At 41.3% G+C, this 22,980-nt stretch overlaps 1 protein-coding gene across 11 annotated transcripts in view; it reads right to left on the bottom strand.

Moving 5' to 3' along the window:
* ZPBP (zona pellucida binding protein) overlaps positions 1-22,980 on the bottom strand; it is a 138,250-nt gene that overhangs the window by 87,188 nt on the left and 28,082 nt on the right. For all 11 annotated transcript variants that reach the window (XR_015163270.1, XR_015163268.1, XR_015163271.1 and 8 more), the window contains one exon: positions 7,245-7,463. Coding sequence is in view for 6 of the 11 variants with exons in the window: in XM_086398602.1 (XP_086254728.1) it covers positions 7,245-7,463 (219 nt within the window). In the remaining 5 variants the exon portion in view is untranslated. The remainder of the gene's footprint in view (positions 1-7,244; positions 7,464-22,980) is intronic.

Here is a 22,980-nt window from a genome sequence, read left to right on the forward strand (position 1 = left end):
AAAGAGGAGAGTGAAACACTTGGCCAAAGTTCAACATTCAGAAAACGAAGATCATGGCATCCCGTCCCATCACTTCATGGGAAATAGATGGGGAAATAGTGGAAACAGTGTCAGACTTTATTTGGGCGGGGGGGGAGGGGGCTCCAAAATCACTGCAGATGGTGCCTGCAGCCATGAAATTAAAAGACGCTTACTCCTTGGAAGGAAAGTGATGACCAACCTAGATAGCATATTCAAAAGCATAGACATTACTTTGCCAACAAAGGTCCGTCTAGTCATGGCTATGGTTTTTCCAGTAGTCATGTATGGATGTGAGAGTTGGACTGTGAAGAAAGCTGAGTGCTGAAGAATTGATGCTTTTGAACTGTGGTGTTGGAGAAGACTCTTGAGAGTCCCTTGGACTGCAAGGAGATCCAACCAGTTCATCCTAAAGGAAATCAGTCCTGGGTGTTCATTGGAAGGACTGATGCTGAAGCTGAAATGCCAATACTTTGGCCACTTCATGCGAAGAGTTGACTCATTGGAAAAGACCCTGATGCTGGGAAAGATTGTGGGTAGGAAGAAAAAGAGACAACAGAGGATGAGATGACTGGATGGCATCACTGACTCGATGGACATGAGTTTGGGTAAACTCTGAGAGTTGGTGATGGATAGGGAGGCCTGGCATGCTGCGATTCATGGGGTCGCAAAGAGTCGGACACAACTGAGCAACTGATCTGATCTGATACAAAGGGAAATTGACTGTAACACAATAATACTAGATGACTTTAACACACCCTACTCACACCAATGGACAGATAATCCAGATAGAAAATTAAAAAGAAATACAAGCCTTAAATGACTCATTGGACCAGGTGGACCTAATTGATATCTCCAGGATATTTCATCCAAAAACAATGGAATTCATTTTTTCTCAAGTGTACATGGAACCCAGGATAGATCACATCTTAGGTTAGGAATCAACCCTTGGTAAATTAAAAAAAAAAAAATTGAATCAGGCATTTTTTTCTGAGCATAATGCTATAAAATTAGATATGAAATACAAGAAGAGAACTGTGAAAAATACAAACACAGGGAGGCTAAATAAAATGCTTCTGAATAACCAAGAGATCACTGAAGAAATCAAAGAGAAAATTAAAAAAAAAAAAAAAACCTAGAAACAAATGACAATGAAAACACAGCTCAAAACCTACGGGATGTAAATGCTAAGAAGGAAGTTAATAGCAATAGAAGCCTACCTCAAGAAACAAGAAAAACACCAAACAAACAACTTAATCTTACCCCTAAAGCAATTAGAAAAAGAAGTTTTAAATACCTCTAAGTTAGAAGAAGGAAAGAAATCATAAAGAGCAGAGCAGAAAAGAATGAAAAAGACAATAGCAAAGATCAATAAAACTAAAAGCTGGTTCTTTGAGAAGATAAACAAAATTTACAAGCCATTAGACAGACTCATCAAGAAAAAGGGAAAAGACTCAAATCAACAAAATTTAAAATGAAAAAGGGAAAGTTATGACAATGAAGAAATATAAAGAATCTTAACAGACTAATACACACAATAATTTACCAAGAAAATGGACAACCTGGAAGAAATGGACAAATTCTTTACAGTACAACCTTCCAAGACTGAACTAGGAAGAAACAAAATATGAGCAGAGCAATCACAACCACTGAAATCAAAACTGTGGTGAAAAATCTTCCAACAAACAAAAGCCCAGGGCCAAATGGCTTCACAAATGAATTCTACCATACATTTAAAGAACTAACACCTATCCTGCTCAAACTCTTCCAGAAAATTGCAGAGAAAGGAAAACTAGCAAGGTCATTCTACATGGCCACCATCACCCTGATACCAAAACCAGACAAAGATGATACCAGAGAAAAGAAAATTACAGGTCAATATCACTGATGAACATACACACAAAAGTCCTCAACAAAATTCTAGCAGACTCCAAAAACACATTAAAAAGATCACACACCATGATCAAGTGGAGTTTATCCCAGGCATGGAAGGATTCCTCAAAGCAATCTACAGATTCAATGCAATCTCTATATAACTAGCAATGGCATTTTTCACAGAAGTAAAACAAAAAAATTCCACAATTTGTATGGATATACAAAAAGACCCAAAGAGTCAAAGCAATTCTGAGAAAGAAAAACAGCTGGAGGAATCACTCTTCCTGACTTCAGACTATATTACAAAGCGACAGTCATCATGATAGTATGGTACTGGCACAAAAAACAGAAATATAGACCAATGGAACAAGATAGAAAGCCCAAAGTTAAACCCATGCACCTATGGGCACCTTATCTTTGACAAAGGAGGCGAGAATATACAATGGAGAAAAGACAGGCTCTTCAATAAGTGGTTCTGGGAAAACTGGACAGCTACATGTAAAAGAATGCCATTAGAATGCTTCCTAACATCATACACAAAAATAAACTCTGAATGGATTAGACTTAAATGTAAAGACAGAAAGTGTAAAGCTCTGTAGAGGAAAACTTAGGCAATACCTCTTTGACATAAATCACAGCAAGATCTTCTTTGACCCACCTCCTAGAGTAATGGAAATAAAAACAAAAATAAACAAATGGGATCTAATTAAATTTAAAAGCTTTTGCACAGCAAAGGAAACAATAAACAAAAGGAAAATATAACTCCCATAATGGTAAAAAATAATTGCAAATGAAGCAACTGACAAAGGATTAATCTCCAAGATATTATAAGCAGCTCATACAGCTCAATATGAGAAAAACAAACAGTCCAATGAAAAAATGGGCAGAAGACCAAAACAGACATTTCTCCAAAGATAATATGCAGATGGACAAAAAACGTATGAAAAGGTACTCAACACTGCTCATTATTAGAAAAATGCAAATCATAACTACAATGAGTTTATTACCTCATACCAGTCAGAATGGCCGTCATCAAAAAATCTACAAACAGTAAATGCTGGAGAAGATGTGGAAAAAAGGGAACCCGACTGCACTGTTGGTGGGAATGTAAATCGGTACAGTCACTATGGAGAGCGATATGGAGATTTCTTAGCAAACTAGGAATACAACTACTGTGTGACCCAGCAATCCCAGTACTGGGTATATACCTTGAGATAACAAAAATTCAAAATGACATATGTACCCCAACGTTCACTGCAGCACATAATACCAGGACATGGAAGCAACTTAGATGTCCATCAACAGGTGAATGAATAAAGAAGTTGTACTACATGTATACAATGGAATATTAGCCATAAAAAGGAACAATTTGAGTCAGATATAGTGAGGTGGGTGAAACTAGAGCCTGTTATAGTGTCAGAAAGGGAAAAACAAGTATCATTTATTAATGCACATATATGGAATCTAGAAAAATAGTAGAAATGAACCTATTTAGAGAAGAAAGAGAGATACAGACGTAGAGAATGGACTGGTGGACAAATTGAGAAAGTAGCACTGACATGTCCATCAGATTTTCCAGGCAAGAATACTGGAGTGGGCTGCCATTTCCTTCTCCAGCTCATCTTCCCAACACAAGAATCAAACCCATGCTCTTGTGTCTCCTGCACTGGCAGGTGGATTTTTTACCACTGAGCCACCAGGGAAGTTCCCATATGTACACTATCACCTGAACTAACACTCAAAAAAGATGTGCTTTTCATTATAGGGGACTGGAATGCAAAAGTAGGAAATCAAGAAACACCTAGAGTAACAGGCAAATTTGGCCTTGGAATACGGAATGAAGCAGGGCAAAGACTAATAGAGTTTTGCCAAGAAAATGCATTGGTCATAACAACACCCTCTTCCAACAACACAAAAGAAGACTCTATACATGGACATCACCAAATGGTCAACACCGAAGTCAGACTGATTATATTCTTTGCAGCCAAAGATGGAGAAGCTCTATATAGTCAGCAAAAACAAGACCAGGAGCTGACTGTGGCTCAGACCATCAACTCCTTATTGCCAAATTCAGACTTAAATTGAAGAAAGTAGGGAAAACCACTAGACCATTCAGGTATGACCTAAATCAAATCCCTTATGATTATACAGTAGAAATGAGAAATAGATTTAAGGGCCTAGATCTGATAGATAGAGTGCCTGATGAAAATATGGAATGAGGTTTGTGACACTGTACAGGAGACAGGGATTAAGACCATCCCCATAGAAAAGAAATGCAAAAAAGCAAAATGGCTGCCTGGGGAGGCCTTACAAATAGCTGTGAAAAGAAGAAAAGCAAAAAGCAAAGGAGAAAAGGAAAGATATAAACATCTAAATGCAGAGTTCCAAAGAATAGCAAGAAGAGATAAGAAAGCCTTCTTCAGCGATCAATGCAAAGAAATAGAGGAAAACAACAGAATGGGCAAGACTAGGGATCTCTTCAAGAAAATCAGAGATACAAAAGGAACATTTCATGCAAAGATGAGCTCAATAAAGGACAGAAAAGGTATGGACCTAACAGAAGCAGAAGATATTAAGAAGAGATGGCAAGAATACACAGAAGAACTGTACAAAAAAGATCTTCATGACCCAGATAATCACGATGGTGTGATCACTGACCTAGAGACAGACATCCTAGAATGAGAAGTCAAGTGGGCCTTAGAAAGCATCACTATGAACAAAGCTAGTGGAGGTGATGGAACTCCAGTTGAGCTATTCCAAATCCTGAAAGATGATGCTGTAAAAGTGCTGCACTCAATATGCCAGAAAATTTGGAAAACTCAGCAGTAGCCACAGGACTGGAAAAGGTCAGTTTTCATTCCAATCCCAAAGAAAGGCAATGCCAAAGAATGCTCAAACTACTGCACAATTGCGCTCATCTCACACGCTAGTAAAGTAATACTCAAAATTTTCTAAGCCAGGCTTCAGCAATATGTGAACCGTGAACTTCCTGATGTTCAAGCTGGTTTTAGAAAAGGCAGAGGAACCAGAGATCAAATGGCCAACATCCGCTGGATCATGGAAAAAGCAAGAGAGTTCCAGAAAAACATCTATTTCTGCTTTATTGACTATGCCAAAGCCTTTGACTGTGTGGATCACAAAAAACTGTGGGAAATTCTGAAAGAGATGGGAATACCAGACCACCTGACCTGCCTCTTGAGAAATTTGTATGCAGGTCAGGAAGCAACAGTTAGAACTGGACATGGAACAACAGACTGGTTCCAAATAGGAAAAGGAGTTTGTCAAGGCTGTATATTGTCACCCTGTTTATTTAACTTATATGCAGAGTACATCATGAGAAACGCTGGACTGGAACAAACACAAGCTGGAATCAAGATTGCCGGGAGAAATATCAATAACCTCAGATATGCAGATGACACCACCCTTATGGCAGAAAGTGAAGAGGAACTCAAAAGCCTCTTGATGAAAGTGAAAGTGGAGAGTGAAAAAGTTGGCTTAAAGCTCAACATTCAGAAAATGAAGATCATGGCATCCGGTTCCATCACTTCATGGGAAATAGATGGGAAATAGTGTCAGACTTTATTTTTCTCGTCTCCAATATCACTACAGATGGTGCCTGCAGCCATGAAATTAAAAGACGTTTACTCCTTGGAAGGAAAGTTATGACCAACCTAGATAGCATATTCAAAAGCAGAGACATTACTTTGACAACAAAGGTCCGTCTAGTCAAGGCTATGGTTTTTCCAGTAGTCGTGTATGGATGTGAGAGTTGGACTGTGAAGAAGGCTGAGCGTCGAAGAATTGATGCTTTTGAAATGTGGTGTTGGAGAAGACTCTTGAGAGTCCCTTGGACTGCAAGGAGATCCAACCAGTCCATTCTGAAGGAGATCAGTCCTGGGTGTTCTTTGGAAGGAATGATGCTAAAGCTGAAACTCCAGTACTCTGGCCACCTCATGCGAAGAGTTGACTCATTGGAAAAGACTCTGATGCTGGGAGGGATTGGGGGCAGGAGGAGAAGGGGACGACAGAGGATGAGATGGCTGGATGGCATCACTGACTCGATGGATGTGAGTCTGAGTGAACTCTAGAAGTTGGTGATGGACAGGGAGGCCTGGCGTGCTGCTATTCATGGGGTCTCAAAGAGTCGGACACAACTGAGGACTGATCTGATCTGATCTGATCTGTAAAACAGATAACTAGTAGCAAGCTAAAAAGGGAGCCTAGTCCGGCACTTGGTGATGACCTAGAGTGCTGGAATGGAAGGGAGGCACAAGAGGGAGGGGAGATATACATACATACATATATATGTGTGTGTGTGTGTGTGTGTGTGTGTGTGTTGTATTACGGCTGATTTACGTTGGTGTACGGTAGAGACCACCACAACATTATAAAGAAATTATCCTCCAATTAAAAATATAAAAATAAGTATTAAATACCTACTGATAGCATTTATTAAACACACCAGGTACAAATACCCCATAATCTCATAAATGCTAACAGTGGGTCTGTGATGAGCTAAGGAAAGCATCTTTCATAATTCGTCTTTCATAGTTTGCCTCAGACACTGGAAAACAACTCTCCAAGTTTTTCGGCAGAAGAAAAAATGAGTAAAGAAGACAAAAGACTGGAAAATGGTGTTGAACCCAACTTACTCTTTTCCCTGAAAGCCTCACATCTCTCACTCATATCTAATCATTCAATTCTAGATGTACCAAGAAAAGGCAAAGGGAATATCAGAGAAATGGTAAGTGCAATCAAACACCGAAAATAGATGAATCAAGGACGGAGAGTAAAGAAGAAAGAAAGGAAACAGCAAACAGCACACTGAGATTGCCACCGGGCCTCATTAAAAACATATGCATGGCTATTCCTAAATGCTAACTCATAAACAGGCCCTTTATAAACCTAAGGCCTCAGATATGAAGTCCAATTCTTGGTTTTCCAGAAAATATTGGGCTTTTACTCTGCACTATTAGGAAAAACACACTAAGTTGTTAGAACGGTCTCTCTGGTCTACACTATTAACCTATTTATTATATAATTATATGGTTTTACAAATTACATCTTGGGAGCTAAATACCATGATAGATATTCTTTATATTAAATTCTATTCTGTAGTAAATTATGATAGTAATGTTTAAATTATTTGGGAATCCAAACTTTTCATTAAGTACATGAATTAACAGAAATTTATTTGAGGGCTATTAGAACTAAGATGTGAAAGTAAAGAATACGAAACATTCAGATCTATAGTATTTACATTCTAAAAACGCTTCTGGTAATTTACAACACAGCTCTAGAATTAGTTCACATTCTAACTTCGTTTTCCTTAAAGAATTGTGTATACTTACCTGAAAATGTAAAAAACAATTCATTTTGCAAACCAGCTCTTTGCATTTTAACACGATGACATTCAGACTTAAGTAAGGAAACTTCACATGAAAGGTCAAGAACAAGTTTGCTTAAAATCTGAAGAAGTTTCTTCTCAAAAGAAATATTATAGATACTGTTGCAGGGAGCTGCATGATATCGAGCTGTGAACTGGTAATAATAATGCGGCTCACGATAAGCTGCAAAAAATTAAACAGAGAACACGGTGACGGTTATTTAAGGAATTCAAATACATCTCAACTCTTCAAGACAAATTATTATTTTGAAAAAGTTCATAATACAGTTAAGCCTTGAACAACACAACACAGGGTGAGGAATGCCAACACCCCGCCTGCCAGTCACAGTTGAAAATCCACGTGTAATTTATAGTCAGTCCTCCTTACCTGTTTCTCTGTATCCTGGGCTCTGCATCCCAGGATGTGGATCATGTTTGCTGCTGAAAGTATCCATGTATGATTGGACCCACACAGTTCAAACCCATGTTGTTCAAATGTCAACTGTGTATGTTTTTATATATAGCTGTATATACATATTATTTTTAATTTAACAAATACTCATCTAGCAGTTACAAGTGACTTACAGGTACTATTAGAGGCCCTTTACAAACAGTAATTCATTTAAATCTCTTTAATTTATTAATATTGGATAATCTTTACATCCATCATGAGGAAACTGAGGGAGGCAGGGATTACATCACATGACTAATGTCCATGCTATGAAAACTGAGACTCCAGCTCTGGACCCTGGCCCAGAGGCTACGCCCTTTACCACCATGTCTTGATGCCTCAAACTCAGAAGGGAAACTTCTATAAGTTCAAATATTTATTTTGGAAGAAATTAGTCATTTAACAATAGGTTAAAAAAAAAAAAAAAAAAAGCATGCTTCTAACATATCTACAAGCTATATTGAGTTCAACTGTTGTTTTGTCGCTAAGTCATGTCTTTTGCAATCCTATGGACTTAGCCCAGCAGGCTTCTCTGTCCATTGGATTTCCCAGGCAAGGATGCTGAAGTGGTTACCATTTCCTTCTCTAAGGGATTTTACCGATCCAGGGGTGGAATCTGTGTCTGCTGCTTGGCAGGCTAATCCTTTACCTCTGAGCCACCAGGGAAGTCCCTTGAGTTTAATTATAACATCTGAAACTGAGAATGCCTTTTTTTCCCCTATAAATTTCAAAATCTCACTGAAATGATACAAGAAATATAAAAATGATAAGAAATCTACAATACTAAAAATCAGAAAAGTTTACTTTCCAAGACAGGGAGCTCTGTTGCTATTTTTGCTAATAAGGGGCCTGTTCCCGGCTCTCAGGCCACGGCAACACTCACCACCAGCACTGAGATGAGAGCCACCACCGTTCACTTTCCTACCTGTTCATTTGAGCCAAAGTTAAATGCAGAGATTGAGTACTGCCAGGCTTTGTCTTCAAGGCTGACATCAGACAGCTTATAATTAGTGAGAAAACTACCAGTTTAATTTACAATCATGAATGAAAACCAGACTTTCCTAACCAAATCTGGGGAAATACAGGAGCATTAAAGAAAAATATGAAAATGAAAAAACAAGGGAAAATAACATAAAAGAAATTAATGTTGGAATCATTTGTAAATATGTAAAATTCTAACTAGTAAATATAAAAAACATATCCATAAAACTACTATAAAGCTACTGTAGAAGAGAGGAGATGGTAAATATGAAAATAATTCTGGAAAAATTTTTAAATACAAATACTGAAAATTTTAAAAGCAACTGCATACATGAAAATGAGGTTAAAAATATAATTATATGTTTGTAAATGAAGTAATGGAATTCTTGTGTAGTGCAGAGCAAAATTAGAAGAGCAAAATAAGGGAAAAGGAAGAGAGATCCTAGATATACAATGTCAAATGGAAGGAGTTCCAGGAAAGGACAGAGAAGACAGAGAAGAAATTAATCAGGGATAAAAAGGGACAATGCTCTGTAAGCTAAAGGAAGATTTGTGTCCCCACACCAAAAAGGTCCATGAAACTATGAATAAGAAAACTGAAAATGTCACATTTCTACATAAATCTTAAAAACTTATCACGCATTCACTGACACATACATCGCTGCCACTGCTAAGTCGCTTCAGTTGTGTCCGACTCTGTGCGACCCCACAGACGGCAGCCTACCAGGCTCCCCTGTCTCTGGGATTCTCCAGGTAAGAACACTGGAGTGGGTTGCCATTTCCTTCTTCAATGCATAAAAGTGAAAAGTGAAAGTGAGGCTGCTCAGTCATGCCGACTCTTAGCGACCCCATGGACTGCAGCCCACCAGGCTCCTCCGTCCATGGGATTTTCTAGGCCAGAGTATTGGAGTGGGTTGCCATTGCCTTCTCCGATACATACATTGCCATATGATAAATAATTGATTTATAATGATTGTATCATGACTGATCACATCAAAGCCATGTGATGTGATACAAGCACCAATAGAAGAGTGAACCTCAAAAAAAAAAAAAAAAAGAGTGAATCTCACTAGATGAAGCTGGAAGCTGGGGCAAGACTCACCACAAGGACTGCAAACAGAGCAAGTGTTCCCTATTCATGGACCAAAAAGGAACTCTCTTTTCTTTCAAGAATTCTGGCATATATCATGTTACTGCCTTCCATAGAAAGAAGCCTGAATATAAGCCACAATACTTCCAAAATGATCTCAAAAACTGTGTCAAGAGTATCCTCTTCTGAAGAGTGCGCCTTAACTTTGGGAGAAGTACACATTAACACACACAGCAATTCAGGATCCATGTGTAGGTGTCAAAGAGTTATTAACAAGTTGTATAAAAGAGAACACCGCAGGCTGCCTACAGGACTGGCCCTTGGCTGGTAAACATTTCCTACCTAAACAGGCGTTGTTCCCCACGTGATAAAACTGGTTCTCACTCGAGGAAGTAAACCCTGCGCCTCTGAAGTCTGGGACTTTTGTTGTCAGCCTCTATGACTAGCTCCTAATCAATGCTTGGGTACTGGGTCGGCACACAGGCTACTGGATTCTCACCACTAAATAAGCGAGAGTTTCAATGTGGCCTCACACTGGAAGGACTGAGCACAGGAGGCCTCAACTGGACTCCTCCGGGTTCAGTCCATGCCAATCCCCATGCTGCTCCTACTGTATATTCCTCGCCTTAGCCACCTATATAACTCCAAGTCCTTGCAGTGAACCCTTGCAACAATTCACAAAATCAAACCCTCGTGCAAAAATCAGAGGCTTTAAAAGACGATAGATATATATGGCTCTAGAAAAATAAAAATGATAAAAAATGACAGGAAAAATCTACAGAAGCTGTTCTCAAAAGTTTTGGTTTTGATCCCTTTACATCCATTCTTAAAAATCCCTAAGAATCCATCAAAGAACTTTTATGTAGGATGTAGCTACCAATATTTAAATTACTAGATATTCAAACTGAAAAACTTTAAAAATGTTTATTAATCAAATTTAAGATAGTAAAAACTCATCAGGCAGTAATATTTAAAAACCCTTTTAGGCACAATAACATTCTTCAAAAAGAATCAGTGAGAAGAGCAGTATTGTTTTATACGTTGAAAAGCTGTTTAATGCCTGGTTTAAGAGAAGTTAGCTGGATTTGTACACTGGCTTGTGCATTCAATGACATGTGACATGCTGGTTTATTGCCTCATAAAAATATGTAGTTGGTTGGCAAGAAACATTTTAACAGCTTTTTTTGGGTAATTGTGGATTACTCCACAATAGTTTACCCACTGTAACTGCAAATCTCAACACAGCTAAATCAGTAAATAATATCAGTATAATTATAAAATAGTTTTCACCTTATTGACCCACTGAAAGGGACTCAGGACTCCCAGGAGTCCCTAGACCACTATAGAAAAATTACTCATATATACATTCAGAGTTAGAGTACTTGAACTTACTAGAAATTGGTAAGAACAAAACTTAGAAAACCAGGTAAAAAACAGAAATAGAACACCTCAGAAGGAATAATAAACACAGAATATGATGCTCAGAGATACTAGTACTAAGGAAACTGCAATCATGACAATGGCATAGCATTTTATACTCACTATACAAATTAAAGAGCAATAACACCTATTTTTGTGAAGGATATGGATACAAACAAGTTTTCACACATATTATGAAAATTTAAAAACAAAATTAAGAAATGTATCTCAAAGTATTAAAGTAGTAAATAAGAATAGGAAATTACAGAACAAAGTCCAGCAGACATGACTAAACAATAAGTGGAGATTTTAGAGGCAAAGATACAACTGGAAATACTGGAGGTGGAAAATACGGTCACTGAAACAGAAAAACAAATGGCACCAAAGTTAAAACATTAAGTGAACAGACTAGCTGAACTGCAGACATAACATCCTTGAAGAATAGTTTGACAAATCGCATAAAGATACCTAAAACACAGGGCTATAAACATTTAAAGATCTGCATATATTGATACTATACAAGCCAAAAATATGGACGATAAATTGAGAAACCCTAATAAATATGTACGTGAACCACGAACTTCCAGATGTTCAAGCTGGTTTTAGAAAAGGCAGAGGAACCAGAGATCAAATGGCCAACATCCACTGGATCATCGAAAAAGCAAGAGTTCCAGGAAAACATGTATTTCTGCTTTATTGATTACACCAAAGCCTTTGACTGTGTGCATCACAATAAACTATGGGAAATTCTGAAAGAGATGGGAATACCAGATCACCTGACCTGTCTCTTGAGAAACCTATATGCAGGTCAGGAAGCAACAGTTAGAACTGGACATGGAACAACAGACTGGTTCCACATAGGAAAAGGAGTACGTCAAGACTGTATATTGTCACTCTGCTTATTTAACTTATATGCAGAGTACATCATGAGAAACGCTGGACTGGAACAAACACAAGCTGGAATCAAGATTGCCGGGAGAAATATCAATAACCTCAGATATGCAGATGACACCACCCTTATGGCAGAAAGTGAAGAGGAACTAAAAAGCCTCTTGTTGAAAGTGAAAGAGCAGAGTGAAAACGTTGGCTTAAAGCTCAACATTCAGAAAATGAAGATCATGCCATCTGGTCCCATCACTTCATGGGAAATAGATGGGGAAATAGTGGAAACAGTGACTGACTTTATTTTTCTGGGCTCCAAAATCACTGCAGATGGTGACTGCAGCCATGAAATTAAAAGACGCTTACTCCTTGGAAGGAAAGTTATGACCAACCTAGATAGCATATTCAAAAGCAGAGACATTGCTTTGCCAGCAAAGGTCCGTCTAGTCAAGGCTATGGTTTTTCCAGTGGTCATGTATGGATGTGAGAGTTGGACTGTGAAGAAAGCTGAGTGCCGAAGAATTGATGCTTTTGAACTGTGGTGTTGGAAAAAACTCTTGAGAGTCCCTTGGACTGCAAGGAGATCCAACCAGTCCATTCTAAAAGAGATCAGTCCTGGGTGTTCTTTGGAAGGAATGATGCTAAAGTTGAAACTCCAGTACTTTGGCCACCTCATGCAAAGAGCTGACTCATTGGAAAAGACCCTGATGCTGGGAGGGATTGGGGGCAGGAGGAGAAGGGGACGACAGAGGATGAGATGGCTGGATGGCATCACCGACTCGATGGACGTGAGTTTGACCTGGTGTGCTGCAATTCATGGGGTCGAAAGAGTCAGACACGACTGAGTGACTGAACTGAACTGAATAAATATGTTTAATTAGTATTCCAGAAATAAAAATAGTCAAAGGGCAAGATTTTTAGAGATTCCAAAGGAGTCAACAAATTTAAATATTAATTATGTAAACCACATTCTCTGACACATTGAATTAAAAGTAAAATCAACAATTAAAATCCCTCAGACATTTCTAGGGGACTTCTCTGATGGTCCAGTGGTTAAGATCCCACCTTGCAATGCAAAAAAAATGGGTTTGATCCCTGGTCAGGAAACTAAGATCCCCCATGCCTAGGAGCAACTAAGCTCTCATGACACAACTACTGAGCCCATGTACCATAAGTAGACAGCCCATGCCCCACAACCAGAGAGCCCACACACCACAACTAGAGTCCATGCCCCACAACCAGATAGCCCACACACCACAACTAGAGAGCCCACACACCACAAATAAAGTCTATGCCCCACAACCAGAGAGTCCACACACCACAACTAGAGAGCCCACACACCACAACTAGAGAGCCCATGCCCCACAACTAGAGAGCCCACACACCACAACTAGAGAGCCCATGCCCCACAACTATAGAGCCCATGCCCCACAACCAGAGAGCCCACACATGACAACTAGAGAGCCCACACACCACAAATAGAGTCCATGAACCACAACCAGAGAGCCCACACACCACAACTAGAGAGCCCACACACCACAAATAGAGTCCATGCCCCACAACCAGAGAGCCCACATACCACAAATAGAGTCCATGCCCCAAACTAGAGATTCCACACACGACAACTAGAGTCCATGCCCCACAACCAGAGAGCCCACGCACCACAACTAGAGTCCATGCCCCACAACCCGAGAGCCCATGCACAACAACTAGAGAGCCCACACACCACAACTAGAGTCCATGCCCCACAACTAGAGAGCCCACACACCACAACTAGAGTCCATGCCCCACAACTAGAGAGCCCACACACCACAACTAGAGTCCATGCCCCACAACCAGAGAGGCCACATACCACAACTAGAGAGCCCACGCACCACAACTAGAGTCCATGCCCCACAACCTGAGAGCCCATGCACAACAACTAGAGAGCCCACACACCACAACTAGAGAGCCCATGCTCCACCACCAGACAGCCCACACACGGCAACTAGAGAGCCCACGCACCACAACTAGAGTCCATGCCCCACAACTAGAGAACCCACGCACCACAAACAGTGAGCCCACACATCACAACTAGAGTCCATGAACCACAACTAGAGATACCACAAATCACAACTATAGTCCTTGCCCCACAACTAGAGAGCCTACACACCACAACTAGAGAGTCCACGCACCACAACTAGACAGCCCATGCACCACAAACAGAGTCCATGCCCCACAACTAGAGATTCCATGCCCCACAACTAGAGAGCTCACACACCACAAATAGAGTCCATGCCCCACAACTAGAGAGCCCACGCACCACAATGAAAGATCCTGCATGACACAAAGACGATACCATGTGCCATAGCTAAGACCCTATGAAGCCAAAAAACCTCCTCAAGCATGTCTGAACAGAATACTCCAGCCCTGCCACATGCGTGCTCAGTCATGTCTGACTCTCTGCGACCCCTTATGGTCCAGCAGGTTCCTCTGACCATGGGATTTTCTTCGCAAGAATACTGGAGTGGGCTTCCACTTCCTCCTCCAGGGGACCTTCCCCATCTAGGAATCAAACCCGCATCTCCTACGTCTCCTGCATTGCAGGCAGAAGCTTTTAACTCCGAGCCACTGGGAAAGAAACAGAATAACACTAAACACTCTTACTGCAAGTCAGTAAGAACAGTGGGACTCTGTGGATCTGAACCCAGGTTCTTTCTCTCTTTCCACTTCTCAGCTCAACTGAGGGAAACCCAGATTGGTACAGATAAGAAAGGACAAGAAAAAGTCTTTCTTGTGCAGACCAGAGGTATCTGGTGCTACATGGAAGTTGCAGGTGAGGACAGCTGAGAGGTGAGGGCTCGCACCCTCCTCTGTCATCCCCACATTGTAAGTTGGAGGCTCTAACCTGGCTACAGCAATTCTGAGAAAATTGGGAGCCCATCACCCTGATCTAGCTCATCGCATGAAGGCTCCACACCAGGAGAAACACACTGAAGAGCTCTGAGGCTGCTACTGCTACCCCTCCACCAAATACTAAGTTCCTAACGCAGTCAAAGTCACTCAGTCCTATCCGACTCTTGGTGATCCCATGGACTATACAGCCCATGAAATTCTCCAGGCCAGAATACTAGAGTGAGTAGCCTTTCCTTTTTCCAGGGGATCTTCCCAACCCAGGGGTTGAACCCAGGTCTCCTGCATTGCAGGTAGATTTTTTACCATCTTAGCCACAGAGGAAGTCCAAGAATACTGGAGTGGGTAGCCTATCCCTTCTCCAGAGGATCTTCCTGACCCAGGAATCAAACCAGGTCTTCTGCATTGCAGGCAGATTCTTTACCAACTACCAGGGAAGCCTAATGCAGGGTGTCACTCAAAGAGAAGAATGCCACTGTCCCCAGCCTCAGCTCCAGAGCTGCAGCTCAGAGTCTGTCAGGGATGAGAACACAAAGAGACCACAGAACAGAGAGTTCAGAATCTCTTCTCGAAGGAACTTTGTGATCAACTGTGGGGCACTTTCAGAAACACTGGCAGTATGGAGAAAGACAACCTGGAGAAGGTTTGTAGACTCATTGGAGATACAGGCTTAATGGCAGGTGGCCTAGTCTGTCAGAGAGCAACACTGGAAGAGTCAGATGGAAGGAACAGCCCTGAGGTCAGAACACATCTCAAAGGAGAACCTGGGGAACCCACATTTAATTGGATCAGTTTTGGAGGAATTTATGCCCCAGGGGATTATTGAAAACAATAGATATGCACATTAAACTGAGAAAGGAATCCACAGGGCACAACCTTTAAAAGGATGACAAAGCCTGAGGTTATGACATAAACTGATTAGAAGCAAATAGGTTCAAGATGGTCAGGGAGTAAACTTCCACTAGACCTTGCGCCTCAGTACAGGCTCAGTGTGACACATCAGCAAGCTAAATAACACACCTACAGGCGCCATTGACAGTTCCAAACCATAAAGGTCAAAAGGTGGGCAATGGCCTAATTTAATTCCTGGAAATCCCCACCCCTTCCCCAAAATAGCTGGAATACTCCTCCCACTCATTAGCCTATGAAATTAGCCAGCCCTATAAAAAGTGATAATCCCCATACTCAGGTGTCTCCTGTCCTCCAAGATGGCCCATACTCTGTCTATGGAGTGTGTATCTCCCTGAATAAGCTTTCTTTCTCTTTACTATGGCTCTTTCTTGAATTCTGTCCTGCTAGAAGCCAAGAACCCATGCTTGGCAGCCATCCCAGGGACTCTAAGACCTGGGACCTGACAATCCTCTTGTGCGCCACTTTCTTTCCTTCAACATCTTTTCTGTTGCCCAAGAGGGGCCTCAAAGAGCATAATCTCCATCCACCTGTTGGGCTACAGCTCCCGCTCTGAAGGGTGACAGGGACTTGTCACAAGCCATGTAGATTCAAGTAGTCCCTTAGGTGGTAGCTGACGCTGCCTGCAGGATCTGGCAGAGACCAGTTATCTGGCTGTGAAGGAGCCCACAAGGCCAAGGGCCCTCGATCTTTTGCTTTCCTCTATTGTTCTATCTCTGTGAACTTGAGGAGATCCACAAGATGACCATTGGACATTCAAATAAAGACTGTGTCACACGCAACTGACAACTTGCTTGGCTGAGTTTCCCCTGTGGCTCCTCCCCTCCCTGCTCATCCTTCATCCCAGCCCCAGTTCCAGGATGCTGGAACTATGAGAGGGCCCAAACTGAGAAATTCCCTGAATCCTCCTCCAGATTTGTAGCCTGGCCCTCCCCGAATACTTTTGGGGCTTACAGCATCATTGCACCCCCAAGAGAATGTCGTGGGCAAGCACTTCCCTCCAGAGTCCTCCCTGCAATGAAGCTTGCAGCTGTGCACCTTCCTAGCCCCACTCAGTCTTCCTCCTTATTTCAACCCCATCATCAGTTGTGATACCAAGCCAGGTGTCATGCTCCTCTTAAGGGTCACATCTGGTAGGGCGCCCAGACACCCTTGAATAGAAGTATGGGTAAGCACTTATCTCATGGGGGTCACAGGCAGACTTTACCAACCCCTGAGAGGAGGTAGTGGGCTTACAAATGTCTCTTGGGAAGCATCATGACTGTACATCTTCCCTCCTGTCCTAGATTTCTCTTATATCCTCCTCTCTTGACCTCTTGGACTATCTATTGACCCCTGCTCCTGCTTGCTGGCTTTGCCGGCAGATTGGGTTTTGCCTCTTTTAATTCTATGAAGAGGTAGCTCTTCTCTGTCCTCCACTGTCTCCCAGAGTTTGCTCAATTGGTAGGAGACTGAGCAAACTCGGAGAGATAGTGGAGGTCACAGGAGTCTGGCATGCTACCATCCATGAGATCGCAAAGAATGGACATGACTTAGTGACTCAACAACAGCCCTCCTCAACATCACATGGACCACATCCTGAGGAGAGATACCCTTCAGTTCTATTTGTTTCTTTCAGTGATAAAGGTAATCTGTTCAGCTGGCTCAGGGAGGTCTCCTCCCTCTGTCTCTAACGGATCTAGGCCCTGGGATTCTGGTTGCTTCTTCCCCCACTGCCTTTTATTCCTTTTCTTAACTAATCCAAGGGGCCTCCTCAAGCTAACCAATGTGGCAGATTTCAGGCATTCACAGGGACCCCATTGTTGACACTGGGAAAATGCCAGGACAAATAACTACTGTCTGACAAGGATCAATCAGACCCCTGTCTTATCAAAATATCCCAACAAAAAACGGGGGCGACTACAAGCATCCTGAAGGACTCCCTGCTAGGATGCATATTAGCTAAATGGAGAAAATTTAGACAGGATGGTTTAAGGAAAAGAAATTAATTTTCTTTTGCAATACTGCATGATCCCAATACATACTAAGAAACCAAGAGATGCGGCCAAAAAAAAAAGTTGGATGACTGAATTACAATACCATCTTGCAGCTGGGCCTATTTTGTAAAAGGAAAGGAAAATGGCGGGGGGAGTAAGTCCCATCCATCCAAAGGTCCATGACGCTATTACAAAATCCAGGTCTAAAGAACTCCAGCCAGGTGTGCCTGGTTCACATCCCTTCAAAGTGCCTTCTTCCCCTTCAGGAGCTTGATGTTTCAGATGATCCCCTTATGACTTCACCTCCCTGAGATCCACAGCTGGGAAATCCTACTCCCCCCAATTCTGAGTGGGGACAGTCATCTAGACCATTTATCTGTAACTCCCATCTGGGGACCTGGAAACCCTGCTGCTGCTGCTGCTAAGTCGCTTCAGTCATGTCCAACTCTGTGCGACCCCACAGACGGCAGCCCATCAGGCTCCCCTGTCCCTGGGATTCTCCAGGCAAGAACGCTGGAGTGGGTTGCCATTTCCTTCTCCAATGCATGAAAGTGAAAAGTCAAAGTGAAACCCTAGACCCCCCTAAATCAGCTCATGGATTTGGCCTTTGTAGTATTTAACAATAGAGATAGGGTTGAAAGGGCAAAAAGGATTCAAAAGTTAACAGCACAATTACCAGAGGCAGCCCTAACCCCTGCACCACCTCAGGGTTACCCACCCTTGTGAAAACCCATGGTGAGGACAAGAACCAGGAAGCCTGGATCAGAGCTTCTGTCTCACTGAGAAAATATCTGTTGTTTTAAGTGTGACCAATAGGGTCACTGGAAAAACAAATGCTGCCTGTATGGAAAAAGTCCACTAGGACTCTGCTTGATATGAAAATGAGAAGGTCACTGGAAAAGGAACTGCCCTCAGTCCCAAAGGGGACCTGGGGCTACCAAACCAATGATGGTAAGAGGACCGAAGACTAATGGAGCCCAGGACTTTCCCTGGCTCCCAAAGGATACCTGATCATTTCTCCAGAGGAACCTCTGGTAATCTTTGATGTGGCAGGTAGGAAAGCCATTTTCTTCCTAAATATGGGGACTGTCTACTGTGTGCTAACTGATGTCCCTGGACACTTGTCTTCTCAATGTTGTATAACAGGGATGGACAGAAAGCCCAAACCAAGTAATCTACCCCTCCCGTCAACTGCTTGCTAGAAGGCTTTACCTTTGCACATCCATTTCTGCTCACATCCAAGTGCCCCATCTGCTTGTCGGGAGGGACTTGCTCACTAAATTCCAGAAAACAGCCCAAGCTGAAGATCCTTATGGAGATGGCAGCCACCAGGACAAACAATTGGTCTTGGCCAGAGGAATCTAACACAGTCTCAAACTAGAGGAGATCACCATTCCATCCTGTTAGATACAAAATGACACCTGCCAAGAGCACTGCCAGTGACTGAACAACTAGGATATCTGCCATCTGCCTCTGAGGAGACTGAACCTGTGCTGCAGCTGTTGACCTTCAACACCCCTGAAGGAGTTCAGGGTGGAGTGAGGCACTCTGTGCTCCAGGGAATCTGCTGGGACAGGGCTTTAGATAGTTAGATATTTTCAGGAACTGACCTCATGATCCCAATTCTTGCATCTCTTCATATCTAGAAAAGCACTAAATCCCTTCATGAGGACCTCAGCATCTCATGACTAGCAGAAAATCTTTTATAAATTGAGTGCGTAATTGTACTGAACTTCCCCTTCACCAAAATTTTATATATTGACCTTCCCCCACTGCCTCTTGGGAGCAGTCTCTCAGAGCTATTTGAGGTGCTGCCTCCTGGGATGCTATCCTCATTTTGCCCCAAATAAAACTTGACTCACTACTCTCAAGTTGCATATCTCTTTCAGTTGACAAGCCCATCTAAGCTGTAAAACTATGGGTGGCTGAACTGGTTCACAGTGCTAGAACTAAAGGTGGTTTTCTTCTCTGCACCCAGACTCCCATTATCTATTTACCTTTGAATGGACAAATCCAGACCCCATAGTGTCATGAATGGTTCCATCTGTGTGCTTAAAGAATTCAAGCAGAGGGTGCCAGTGGGAGAGGCTGTAGGCAAGCCTCCTCAGATCAAAGGTCTGAACACAAATATGCATGCTCATTCATGTCCAATTCTGCAACCCTATGGGCTGTCGCCCACCTGGCTCTTCTGTCCATGGAATTTTCCAGGCAAGAATACTGCCACTTCCACCTCTAGGGGATATTCCCAACTTGGGGATCCAACCCACATCTCCTGTGTCTCCCGCATTGCAGGCAGAAGATTTTTCACTATTTGAGCTATGTGGGAAGCTTCTTAAAGCCAGGGAGGATACCCAAAAGTATTTGAAAATAGAGTACCAAAATGGGAGGCCACTGATCCAACTAAGCTAACCATGTGTATGTGCATTGCTCAGTCGCTCAGTCGTGCCAACTCTTTTCGGCCCCATGGATTGTAGCCTGCCGGGCTCCTCTATCCATGCGATTCTCAAGGTAAGACTACTGCCCTGGGTAGTCATTCCCTTCTCCAGGGGATCTTCCTGGATAGAAATTTCAAAGAGGCCTTCTCCCCTAACCTACAGGAGGGAAAGTAAAACATCCAAACATAGGTAAATGGTTATATTAGTCCCTCAGTATCACTGAGAAGCCACCCAATCCTTTTTAAAAGGGGAAAAAAAAAACCAAAAACTTTCCTTGTTCTACAACTCTAGTCTTTACAGGACCAGAGGTGTAGCTCCAAAAATAATTCAAAACCCAGCAATATTTTTAGCACTCCCAAAACCTTCCACATCTATCTTAAGAGGCTTATAAGTACTAAACAAAGGGGAAACAAAGTTATCCTAGGAGGGATTTGCCTGTGCCTTTGAGATGCAAATATCCTACCTGGTTTTTCTCTAGAAACCTTTCTCTATGCCATCTTTTTTAAATGCAAATTTTGAAAAAGAGAGTAAGTAATTTGGAACTTGTCAAGGAAAAATACAAACTTTGAGCATCTTTCCCTAAATATTAGTGAAACGGATTTAGCCATCTAGAGAAGTGAGCTTGATTTGTTCCATCTGCTAGAAATCCAAATTTAAACCAAACTCTTGCAGACAGATGGGTTTTACATTGCTGTACCTGATTCATGGCTGAAATTTTGGAAGAGGAAATAAGAGGCCTCTGTGTTTGTGTCTTAATTCACAAAAGAAGCTATATTTAATTGACTTAAGGAAAATTAAGTGCTTATATAAATACTCAGACATATAAAGTAATGTGGCCAGAATGAAGTCATCTGGAAAGTATCCAGTACCAAACTGACATCTGGTACCGAAGGTAGCTTAAGCTTGTTGGTTTGATTAATATAGATTAATACAGACATAATACAGTCTCAGGAGTGATCAATGTTAAGCATGATACTTTTGTTGTACGTAGGTTTACTAGACTTTTGATCTCTTGAAAATCTGTCAGCAAGAAAAGTAATTTGGTGTGGAAAAATCTTTTAAGGAAAGTAAAACATACGTTTTCAGTAAAAGAAGGCATGAGAATTTATGAAAACGTATTGAAAGAGTTATGCACGATCAGGATTTTCTAAGATTGGATTGAATTCAGTTGGGTAAACTGATTATGTTGGGAGCAAGCTAAGGTAAGGCTTGGATTAAATTTTTCTTTCTGTTAAGAAAATAAAGTTTTCTTGGAATGCGATTTCTGATAAAACATTATGTGAGGTTCTTTGCTTTTAAGTGGTTTTCCGTTTACTTTCGTTATCTCTTGTAACTCTGGTTAAGAAATAAGTATTGTCTCACAGTGACTGATGATTTTTGACCAAGTGTTTTAAAACTTTTTTCACAAACTTCCCAATACGAAATTTTAATCAAAGTGGATAAAACTAATTAGATCTTCAAATTTTCTTGAATTTTCAAGACTGAAAGAATATGACCTCAGTACACAAAAAACAAGGTACACCAGTAAATTATGTAATTATAAAGACAGAATAAGTGCTTATTTCTACTTTTCCTCTTTACTGATTTAAAAAGCAATTGTATAAAAGAATTTGTGTGCATGATGTTATCACTGGGACCAAACATAAATACAGATTTTCCAATAGAAACAGAAAGGAAGTAGGTAGAAGCAAGGCTGTACTAGCTTAAGAAATGATTACAGATGGAAGCTTGGAAGAATAGGAACATTTTAAGAAAATAAAAAATGATAAACAAGATTAATGTAAAAAAGTCTACAAGTATACACTTGTTCTAATTTCAGCTTCTCTGAGATATATAAAATTATACAAAAAATAAATATAGAAATGTATTGTTAGTTTTGGAACATTTACAGATATAATATTTAAAATATACCACAAAAAGCATGGAAAAGGAATGCATCTACTTAAGTTTAAGGTTTCTATATCTCACTAGAATTAAGTTAGTAAAGATATCAAGCTGATTCTGATAGGTTAAGATATATGTGGTAATCTCTAGAGAAATCAATAAGGAAATGACTCAAAATATATAGAGTAAAAATCACTAAAGTAATTAAAATGCTACATTAGAAAATATTCACTTAATTCACAAGATGTAATGTGAGAGTTGGACTGTGAAGAAAGCTGAGTGCCAAAGAATTGATGCCTTTGAACTGTGGTGTTGGAGAAGACTCTTGAGAGTCCCATGGACTGCAAGGAGATCCAACCAGTCCATCCTAAAGGAGACCCGTCCTGGGTGTTCATTGGAAGGACTGATGCTGAGGCTGAAACTCCAATACTTTGGCCACCTCATGCAAAGAGTTGATTCATTGGAAAAGACTCTGATGCTGGGAGGGATTGCGGGCAGGAGGAGAAGGGGACGACAGAGGATGAGATGGCTGGATGGCATCACTGACTTGATGCACATGAGTTTGGGTGAACTCCGGGAATTGGTGATGGACAGGGAGACCTGGCGTGCTGCGATTCACGGGATCGCAAAGAGTCGGACATGACTGAGCGACTGAACTGAATGAGAAACAGAGCAACACACAAGACAGGGAAATATAAAGTAAAATGATAAAGTATACCCAATTGTATAAATAACATTAAATGTGAATGAATTATTATATAATCAAAAGGCAGAGACTGTGA

Source organism: Bos grunniens, chromosome 4 (genome assembly GCF_055505025.1).
Source record: "Bos grunniens cultivar Pamir isolate PY7600 chromosome 4, Bosgru_T2T1.0, whole genome shotgun sequence".
Taxonomy (NCBI): domain Eukaryota; kingdom Metazoa; phylum Chordata; class Mammalia; order Artiodactyla; family Bovidae; genus Bos; species Bos grunniens.